Consider the following 11,514-nt stretch of genomic DNA (forward strand, 5'->3'; position numbering starts at 1 on the left):
TATAGGCCCTTTTAATTTATTGTGTGTATGTTAGATTGTTAAAAATTCCTAAACTTATTTCTTGTGGAAGCTTTTGATTGTTGTTTGAGCTTTTATTTTGAGTGCCAAGTGGCTGAATTGTTCAGAAGAAAATTTTGTCCTTCACTGGTTTGTAGAGTGTTAAGCTATTTCATTAGTGGAGTATATTGGGGGTATAACAGTAATACCACTCTTCTGCCATGGCCTCTTCAAAAATATTTCTTGTTAATAAACTGTCTTATCATTATTCCTTATCCAAATAGTTTTATATGATGATATAAATAAGTGTCTCATTGGAAGTCTATGAAGAAATATACTTTTGCCACTAGACAATTTTACATTTGTTGTTTGTAATGTGAATATCTCTAACCTTGTGAATATGTAATGTAGGTTGGAGCTGAAGGTCTGCAATTCTGCGTTGAGCTCTGTGCACGTGCTCTACGGATGGATTATCAAGATGAACCAAATACAAAAACTTTAGTGTGTAAAACGCTGTCATATCTGCTGCCAAATGATTTGGATTTCTGTAGAGCATGCACTATTACAGTTTTTTTCTCTGAGTGTACATTAGAAACTTTTCAAGCTGTTGAAAATCTATACAGTCAGCCAGATCAGCCATACACTGAAGATACCAGCTCAGTTCCAAGCTTCCTTCGTTGCGAGCTACTGCTTGTTTTAAAGAACACCTGGCCTTTTGATCCAGAATTTTGGGACTGGCGGATTTTGAAGAAAAACTGTCTTGCTCTAATGCGTGGCAAAGTGGCCTTAATTAAAGCTCGTGGAAGAGATTTGCTTGTAAAGTTTGGAAAAAACGTGTCAGTTAATAGTACCACAGATACCAAGACCATGGAGAAACCCGACAGGCTGCTGCTCAGCCGAGGCACGTCCCGGGCAGACGGCCACAGTGCTGTGATGCATCGTTGTGTGTTGTGTAAAAAAGAGTTCCTTGGTGGACACATTGTGCGACATGCACAGGTTCATCAGCAAAAAGGTGCCTTTCCTTGTCTCATTTGTGCAAGGAAGTTCAGATTGAGGGGGCAAATGCTGAAGCATTTAAAGACTCATCTGAGGAAGATTCAAAAACAAGAACTTGCTGCATACAAAAAAACTCAATCTTCTAGTGCTGCCAATGACACGCAGAAAACCGGTCCTCTCACAAATGGGATTCTTGATGCAAAAGTATCAACTACTTCAGAGTCTGCAAATGCAGATGAACAGACTTACTCTAAAACGTTTACAGAAAAAGAGGATTTAAAAATTGTTGATCTTCCAATTGAGCCACACAGTTCAGCTGGTCTGGATGGAGCACTGAATGAAAATTTCAAAACTCAGGAAGATCCTAACAAAGATGTTGCTCCTGATACAGCTGCTGATAATGCTACAGGTGCTCAGGTGGCAAAAAAAGAGTCTGCTTCAGATGTGTCTGCTGTTCCAACCAAAAAGAAAATGAAGAGCAGTTTTCTTTCCAAGCAAAATTCAATAGGTCACAGACATAATGGAGCTCTATGCAAACAAGAACAGATAGAAGATAAAGCTATGTCAAAAGAAAAAACAGAAAATAATACAGGAACTGATGGTTTCCTTAATTGTCCAAGCCATGGCTGTTCAAAGGTATTTACTAAGATCCATTTTTTGATTAAGCATGCACGGAAATTTCACTCCTCCGATGAAAGTGTACGGGATTACCTGATGGAGTGGTATAAAGGGAAGTGCCGTTATTGCCAAAGAAAATTTATTCATTCTCAACATTTAATTGATCATCTAAAAAGGCATGTGTATCCCAAATTATTCTTCTGTTTACAGTGTGGTTGTAGTCAGAGGTTTAAATCAGCTTCAGAGCTTTTAACCCATTCTAAAAGTCATGAAGTTTTTCAAGCACAGTGCAGCTTTGGTGACTGTGACAAGTTGTTTGACAGAGTTGATGTGCTTTATGAACATGAGACACAGCATTACTTAAGTAGCAAACCTATTCACATCACTGATTGTGACGGTAGTAAAAATGAAGCAAATACAATACTAAGCCATCAAGCAAGGGCAAATGAAGATGCGAGCTTGGAAAATGAACAGAGCGTTGTGGAATTCCCAGTTCCGTCGTGGAAGTCACGGAAAGAGTTATTAGAACCAAAGACTTATCTTCACAGTTTGTCTGGCAAGCAAAGTGGAAATCAAAATGAAACAGGCACACTTAATGATACTCCACATGCTTCCATTGAATTGGAACAAAAATTGTTGACTGTTGAGTCAGGCAATTTAAATTGTATTAATAGTGAACAAATTATAAATGGACATGATAAACTAAAAGGGAATTTCAATAATTCAAATGCAGATACACTTTCCTCAGGTAATATGCCAAATGATGGCATCGCTGATTTGGATAAGGCTAGTCTTTCAATGGATGATTCAAGATCAGAGTCTACATCAGCAATGTTGAATAATAGCATTTCAAAAGAAGCTTTAGGGGAACAGGCTACAGGAGTGTCACAAAACAGTGGCTGCCCGTCACAGCAAAACAAGACTCCTTCAGGTTTGCAGTCGTCCTCCAATCAAGAACAGAACAGCAGTAGTAGTAAGAATATTAGCAACAGTAAGGGAGAATCTGAAAGAGGTGGCAGGCAGCACAAGTACTATAGGCCTCAGCCACCAAGCTACCTGGATGAAAGGTATATCAGTATGCCAAAACGAAGGAAGTTGTCTACTAACATAAACCAGTCCCCCACGTCACATGAGAATGCAGTTAATGTAATAAACGATCGGCACATATGTCGGAAATGTTTCAGGATCTTCAACAGCATTGAAGCATTGGAAGGACACAGCTCCCAGAAAAATTGTAGACCACTCTTTGTTATGGAATCAGATAGTGATGAGGGTAAGTACACAGTTAAACTTAATTTATCAAGTATAAGCAAGTAATTCAGTTAATAAAATTCATTGCATTTTGAAATGATAAGTAGTGCCTCAGTTACAATTTTCCAGTTAAACTGTGAATGATGAAAGAGTTGAGTAAAATTTACAAGTGGTTGTATACATTGCTTAATAAAGATTCTCAAGTGAATCAAATCAAAAGAATTCCAATGCCTGTAACATAGAAAATAAATCCAAAGCTCATTTGAAAACCATAAAGTATATGTAGTAATTGTGTAGCTTCTATTAATCTTGAACAGAAGCCTGTGCTGATATTTCTTCCAGAGTTCATTGTCTAGATTGAATGAAGCAAAAGTGCTGCAGACCAATTCCTGTTAGTATCAGAATCAGGTTCATTATCACTGATATAATGTTCTGAAATTTATTGTTTTGTAGCAGCAGTACAGTGCAATACATAAAAAAAAAAGATGTTACAATAAGAAATACATAAAAAGCTGCAAAAAGAGTGCAAACAGTAAGGTAGTGTTCATGGAACATTCAAAAATATAATGTCAGAAGGAAGAAGCTGTTCCTAAAATGTTGTGTGTGTGTCTTCAGGGTCCTCTACCACCTTGCTGATGTTAGTTATGAGAAGAGAGCACGTCCAGGGTAATGGTGTTCCTAAATGATTGATACCGGCTTTTTGATGCATTACCTTTTGAAGATGTATTCGATGATGGAGTGGCTAGTGCCCATGATGGAACTGGCTTGAGTTAATAGCCCTTTATAGCTCTTTCCAGACGGTGATGCATCCAGTTAGAATACTCTCCACAGTACATCTGTAGAAATTTGCTATAGTCTTTGCTGACATACCAAATCTCCTCAAACTGCTAATGAGATAATGAAAATTTTGATGTGCTCTGGTCTGCCTTACCTGTATGGCAACCACTCTTCCATTTTCAGGTACATCATCATTAAATGTAGTGTGGTTAAGCATTATAGAAGTGTCAGCTGTTTTTTTTCCAACCAATTAGATATGCCTTCAAAGAACTGGGTTAAATTTCCTTGAGTTGATAAATTGTAACAAATGTTTAAAGGTACACTTTATATTTCTCAACTGATTCCATTAATATAAACTCAGAGGCATAACAAAAATTAGTTGAATAGAACAGTAATACAAACCAAATGATATAAAGAAAGGCTTGAAGATTAAAATATGGTTAAAAATACTCCCAGTAAAGTTAGTAAGCATGGGGATTGTTAAATTTGAGAGTCAGTAATGGATGACCATAAAAATCTGAAGAAGTAGAAATACAATGAGAATAAGTTTTACAGAAATGTAATAAATAAAGATTAAGATCTGCTACAGAGTAAAAAGAGAATAGTAAAAAAATGTTTTAAACCTCTGAAGATAAAGTTAAGAGCAAATATGGAATGATTTAAGTATTAACCAAGGATTTTGTATCTGTCTTTACTGTAGAAGACTCAAATATAAATAATGAAGTAGTAAAGATCTAATGATAAAGAAGTTTTTTTTAAAAAAACTAAGAAATACTCAATTAAAGTAGTCAAAATGTGTTAATTCCTTTGGCTCTAATAGCTTGCATCCCATTTCAAAAAGATACAGTGATGATGATCTTACAAAATTCCTTATTTCCAGCTGACTGGAAGGTAGCAAGCATAACAATGGTGTTCAAGAGACTTTAAAAGCATAGAATAACAACTCCAGCAATCCATTCACAAAAAAGAGAAAGTTTGCAGATACTGGAAATCCGAGCAACACACACGAGATACTGGTGGAACACAGCAGGCCAGGCAGCATCTATGGAAAAAAGTACAGTTGACGTTTCGGGCTGAAACCTGAAAAAAAGCTGAGGAGTAGATTTAAATGTGGGGGGTGGGGGTGGGTAGAGAGAAAATGAAGGTGATAGGTGAAACCTGGACGGTGAGGGGATGGAGTAAAGAGCTGGGAAGTAGATTGGTAAAAGAGACGAAAGGTCATGGAAGAAAGGAAAGTGGTAGTGGGGAGAGAAGTGGACACCAGAGGGACATAATGGGGAGGCAAAGAGATAAGGTGGGAGAGGGTAAAGGGGATGGGGAATGCTGAAGGAGGCGGGGGGGGGGGGGGATTACCTGAAGTTCGAGAAATCGATGTTCATGCCGTTAGGCTACCCAAAAGGAATATAAGGTGTTGTTCCTCTAAATTTATGTGTGGCCTCATCACAGCACTGGAGGAGGCCATGGATAGACATATCAGAATGGGAAGTGGAATTAAAGTGGGTGGCCACAGGGAGATCCCACTTTTTCAAGTGGACGGAGCATAGGTGCTAGGTGAAGTGGTCCCCCAATCTAGGTCAGGTTTTGCCAATATACAGGAGGCCATACCGTGAGCACTGGACACAGCATATGACCCCAACAGACTCACAGGTGAAATGTCACTTCACCTGGAAGGACTGTTCAGGGCCCTGAATGGTAGTGAGGGAGGAGGTGTAGCACTTATTCTGCTTGCAAGGATAAGTGCTAGGAGGAAGATCAGTGGGCTGGGACACATGGAAGTCGCATAGGGAGTAATCCCTGCCGAAAGCAGAAAAAAGGAGGCACGGAAAGGTGTGCTTGGTGGTGGGATCCCGTTAGAGGTGGCGGAAGTTTCAGAGAATTGCGTGCTGGATGCGGAGGCTGGTGTGGTGGTAGGTGAGGACTAGAGGAACCCTATCCCTGGTAGAGTGGCAGGAGGATGGATTAAGAGGAGACGAATGTGAAATGGAAGAGATGTGGTTGAGGGCTGTGTTGATGGTGGAGGAGGGGAAGCCCCTTTCTTTGGAAAAAAAGGACATCTTCATTCTAGAATGAAAAGCCCCATCCTGAGAGCAGATGCAGTGGAGATAGGGGATTGAGAGAAGGGGATGGCATTTTTACAAATAACAGGGTGGGAAGGGGTATGGCCCAGGCAGCTGTTGAGTCCATGGGTTTATAATAGACATCTGTGGATATGCAGTCTCCGGAGATAGAGACAGAGATTTTTGTTTGTATCAAATGGCCTGGGCCGTGCTGCAGCTATTTCTCGTTTTAGTGCAGAAATTGTGGAAAGTAGTGGAACAAGTTTTGCGGTTGTATATTTCTGTTCTGTTTGTTTTAGGTACATGTATGAATTAACCTTTGCTGTTATAATAAATTGAGACTGTGCATATTTGACTTAATTGTAGAAAGCAAAATAAATGTATTTTTATATGCTGGTAAGAGCAGTTTGTAGGAAAGCGCATATGTAATATATCTGTGTAAACAGCAGCAGTCTTTGAGTAACTTAACATACCAATTAACCTTTAAACTGCACAGGAAGTCCATGGTGTTTATTTAACCTCAATAGAAAGTGAGGACATATTCAGATATTAAACTGTTTTAAGAGAAGAATCACTTGCAATTCTAATTCAAGTAGATTTTGCCATCTGGTATGATGAGAACTACTTACCAAAAATAATGTACCCTCCGTGACCACTTTATTAGATACTTCCTATACCTAATAAAGTAGTTGCTGAGCTTATGTTCATGGTCTTCAGGTGCTGCAGACTGTCCTATCAGAGTTCATCACGTGTGCTCAGAGGTGCTGTTCTGTACACCACTGCAGTGCTTGGTTAGTTGAGTTATTGTTGCTTTCTAGACAGCTTGAACCTGTGTAGCCATTTTCCTCTGACCTCTCATTAACGAGACAATGTCACCCATAGAACTGCTGCTCATGGGGTGTTTTTTTTCACCATTCTCTATAAACTCTAGTGACTGTTGTGTGTGGAAAAAGTCAGAACATCTGCAGTTTCTGAGATACTCAAACCACCCCAACTGCCACCATGACATTGCATGGTCAAAGTCACTTAGATCATATTTCTTTCCATTCTGATGTTTGGACTGAATAACAGTTCAACCTCTATATGTTTTTCTGCATTGAGTTGTTGCTACATGATTGGCTGATAAGATATTTGCATTAATGAGGAGGTTTACAGGTGTATCCTGATAAAGTGGCCACCGAGTGCATGTGAATAATTGTGAATAATTTCTGCCTTTCAGGTGACTAGGAATTCCTTGCAAGTGAATGGCCACTCCGACATAGCAGTTGATAGTCAAACAAAGGAATCAACTTGCAGAGTTCACCTTCACTTAATCCAAGTGCCATGTAAGGACAGAAAAGATCAAGGGCAACAAAATAGCAAGCTTCTGTCTTTAAGGACATCTTTTTAAAAGTGGTAGCACTTATTCAGGAAGGGATCTTACACTGAGGAGTCTGGAGAAGTACGGAGAAAAATGTGATGCATTGTAGAAATGGATTTGAAGTGCAGAACCTTTGTTTTACCTCCTCAGATTGGAAACTCATGTTTATTTTTAATTTGTTTTGGGCCAACAATCTAACAGCACAATAGAGAAGCACCTGACAACTTGCATGGCCAAATTTTGCTGGGGCTGAGCATTTTGTGGTGTTAATTGAACTTCCTGCATACATTAGCTCTAATGTAAATGCTTGGATGTAATTTGAACTGATGTCAAGGTATTTGGGACCTTGGTAATGACTGGGTCAACTATCTTATCATTGAGAGTTAAAGATTGAGAGAGAAAGAAAGAAAATGGGTGAACTAGAGCCAGATCAAGTACCAATATGATGGAATAGCAATGTTTTTACCACAAAAACAAAAATGGAGAAGGGATAAAAATATAAATTTTTAACTTTTTAAAGAAGTATATTACTACATAGGAATGAGATTTGATGGTTTAAAAAAAAATCCCTTTCTGAAATAGCATGATTATATTGGCATTTCATTAACTTTCATCCTGGGATTAAAAGACCATGTGCTTCTAATTATAAATTTAATCATGTTGCCTTTGGGCTTTTAATAATACAAAGCTGAGAAATTCTTAAAATTGGAAAGGTGAGGATGAGGGGCATTTTTAGGAGCCAATCCATGGAGCAAGTTCTGGAGATTCAGTGCAATGGTGTATCCCTTGCTCTGAATCTGCTGGTCAGTTTTGTGGAATTAGCAACACTCTGCATCATGAACAATATTTATTCAGGTAGATTTGGCCCAACATAGGTGCCTTTGAGCACAAGTATAACATATCCAAGTTGGTTTAAATTCAGCCAAAAACCTTAAAGCTGCTTATTATAATAGCTGAAGAGGATTGCTCACAAGTGTAATTACATATGTGGCTAGTTGTCTTCCAAAACAACAGTGTTGAAGAGTTACTGCTCTCTGCATTTGCTGAAGAAATAAGGGATGAACACAAAGTTCAAATTTGACTAGCTTAATAAATATTTTTTCTTGATGCAATATCTTCTGCTGTAATGCAGTGATGATACTATATTAGTGTATGTATTAGTATTGTTAAGGCTAATCCTATCATTTATAAAACAGTGGACTTTGACTCCCTGCTTTTCTACATTACATTTTAAAGTTACTTTGATAAAGTGGCAAGTGTAGCATGCAGATCAGTATGTCATTAGTATGGTTCCCGAAGAAAACTATTAATAGATTTTGTTTGTTTACCACAACAAATGTGTTAAATGTTCTCCTAATCCACTGCAATATCTCTTGAAGCTTGTCAGTTCTGAACATTTTGTTCATCTTCACAATAAACTTCCAAAGTTGAATTAGTTATTTGCAAATCAGATTGATTTGGGGATTAAATTACATCCCCATAATAATTATTTTATAAATTTTTAAATGGGGAGGGGGGGAAGAGAAGCAATGCTTAGTGAAATTTAAAATCTACCTTGAAGATCAGAATGACCAGAGGTTGCCTTTATGTAAAATCTCTGAAAAGCTAAATGTATTCTAACGATTACAAGGATTTTTTTAAAGCAATAAAGCCACATTTGTGATATATGAAAAATGAGTTTGTATAGAAAACTCACTTTTTGGGCAAACAAGACTTCAATTCAGATGCCTTATGTTGTGCGCAGGGATCCTTGGCTGTTGACGAGTACAAGGCTTTAAATTAATTTGTAGAAAATAACCTGAGTTTTTGTTATATTCCATTATAGCCAGCAGTCTGAAAGTCCACCATAATATTTAAAGACCTCATCGCCAACTGAAAAAAATTGTGTTAATGCTCTGTGCTAGTTGATTAATGCATTTAGGAAACAAAGTAGGTGAAAAGGTAAATGTACTGAACACTCTAATGCTGAAGAAATCAGCCATTTCAGAGTATTGCCTATGGTAATTTGCTCCCTCTAACTTTTACCATTGAAGTTGTAAACAAAAACCAGTGTAAATGCAGAGTTAAAAGTGCGTACTCCACTCCCCTTCTTTGACTCATTGATAATAACCTGTTGGAAAAGCTGGTTGCTGTGCACCAAAATAAATACTCTGAATGGAGATAGGGGAAATGGTCACTTTTTCACATTTGGACCTGGAAAATAACATACTTCTCACTGTATATTTGAAAGCATGCGATGCAGTAGATGACTACCACAATGATGACCTGAGGGTGCACCTTTTTTTTTTAAAACAAAGTGTTCTTAGATGCAAAAGTAGATTACACAGTGCAATTTTGTTGTCCAGTAACATGATGAAAAGGGTCAATCAATATTTATAGTTTGTTTTTCATTCACCTTGAACAGTCTTTATGGTCAACAAACTGCATGTAATCCAACTAAGTTTTGAAGACTAATTTGCTTTTTATGTTTAAAATATATATTGTGTCACATATTACTGTGTGATTGTTTTCACATAATTCAATATTCTCTTCAATTTACTTTTTTGGATCAACACTAGAATAATTTAAATCATTAAAGTCACGGCTGGATAAAGGCTTGAACAGAAGATCTTTACCCATAAAAGGCATATTGAAAATTGTCAGTGTTAAACTTGGAGAATGAATTTCTGTTAACTGCTAGACAGCTGTAACTCATCTAATTTGATAATTGTCTGAAAAAAAAAGAAAATATGGTGAGAAATGTCACATATAGTAGGTATAAATGAAACTGGAAAAAGAGTTGAGCCCATTTGCAGATATACCATCTTGTGACAAGGCCATTTGCTATTAAATCCAGATTGTAAATCATGCAGGCGTTTAAAAAAAAAATGCTGTTAAATGTTCAGAGATTAAACTTTATATTTGGGCCTTTTCCTACTTTTAGAATTGAGTATGCTTAATTGTCTATTTTTAACATGTGCACTAAACTATGCTGGAAAATGTTTTCTATTGATAATTTCCAGCAAATAATGGAAGTAATTGTATCTTAGAGGTAGTTACTGTAAAATTTGCAGAGAAGCATAATGTAAATTCCCAATGAGCATTACACTGTTTCCGAGTATGATTTATCCATTCACAGTTACTGTGGTGCCTGTAAAATAATAATATAAACTACTGTTTTAAGTAGTAAAGTGTACATTTGAAGACATTTTTACCATTTATACAATTTGGTTTCATATTTTCAATTCAAACATTATTGTAATTATTAGAGATTAAATTGTGAATGGGTGGTCTTTTAAAATATAGATGGATTACATGGAAATAGAGCTTGCTTGCTTAGAAGAAACCAATTGCAGATCATAATAAATTGCCCTTCTGTCCATGGTAGAAGTTTGTCCTTCATTGGCACTTTGGGGTACAGTTGTCATGCTCAAGCCATCACAGCATTATTTTCCTTATGATTTAAGAGTAAGCCTTTAAAGAACTATTTATTTCTTTATCAAAAAAGGCACTGACAACTAAGAGAGGAAAGCCTTATATGGTATCAATGTTTTCTTATATTTGTAAATTGATATTGGTAAAGGTTTCCACACAAGATTAAATACACTTTTGAAATGATAACTTTTGCACTTTTCTCTATTGATTATTTGTATTGGGGCTATTTAAAATTAGATTATATCTGGTTTAGCAAGTTCTACATTTTGTGCTTCCTTGTTGAACATTTGTACATTATTCTACTTTTGTGTTTGTTAATACAAAGCTCAAGCTGAGCCATAATTGAACTGCAGTCATTCTAGTGGATGCGGCCTAGAACATTTAATCTTGATGCAGTTCTCTGAAACAGATTTGAAAAATTAGCATTTCTTTTGTATTTTGCCTGAATTTATTGATTAAAAAATCACTGTCTCTATTTGTGGTTATTATTTTTCTGAAGTAACTGTAAAATCAATGGAAGTAAACTTATGGTGAGTAACTTGTATCGTGTTTTCTAATGAATTAAGAGATTCATGGGTGGTTTGATTATAAATGTTGTTCTCTTATCCTATTCTTCACAAAAGTGAATGTTCCTAGCCTAAGGAGAACAATGTGTTGGTGACCTTTTTAAGCTTCTCCTTTCTCTTTGTAACTGACACAAAAGTGAGAACATTTAAAAGATTTTGTTTTCTCAATTGATAGTAAAAAGTTAACATTGGCAATTCATTACTTGTAAACAGTGCAAATTGACAGTACAGTTTGGAGACAAGTGACTGCAGATGCAAAAATCTGGAGAAACACACAAATCATTGGAGGAACAGTATGTTAGGCAGCATCCATGGAAGGAAAGAACAGTTGACTATTTGGGCCTCTTTGCCCATCTATCTCCTTGCAACAATGCTAAATATTATACCTGCTCCTACACCACCTTCCTCACCACTACTCAGGGCCCTAAACAGTCCTTCCAACTGTGGCAGCTCTTTACCTGTGAATCTATCCGTGCCA

The 11,514-nt window shown here is 36.9% G+C and overlaps 1 protein-coding gene across 1 annotated transcript in view; it reads left to right on the forward strand.

Annotated features, from left to right (window-relative positions):
• LOC132393432 (zinc finger protein 654-like) overlaps nt 1-10,945 on the forward strand; it is a 44,356-nt gene extending 33,411 nt beyond the window's left edge. The window contains exons 8-9 of the mRNA XM_059968654.1: nt 409-2,884; nt 6,916-10,945. Of these exons, the coding sequence (XP_059824637.1) occupies nt 409-2,884; nt 6,916-6,923 (2,484 nt within the window). The 3' untranslated portion in view covers nt 6,924-10,945. The remainder of the gene's footprint in view (nt 1-408; nt 2,885-6,915) is intronic.
• The last annotated feature ends 569 nt before the right edge of the window (nt 10,946-11,514 follow it).

The sequence above is a fragment of the Hypanus sabinus genome, chromosome 4, assembly GCF_030144855.1.
Source record: "Hypanus sabinus isolate sHypSab1 chromosome 4, sHypSab1.hap1, whole genome shotgun sequence".
NCBI lineage: Eukaryota > Metazoa > Chordata > Chondrichthyes > Myliobatiformes > Dasyatidae > Hypanus > Hypanus sabinus.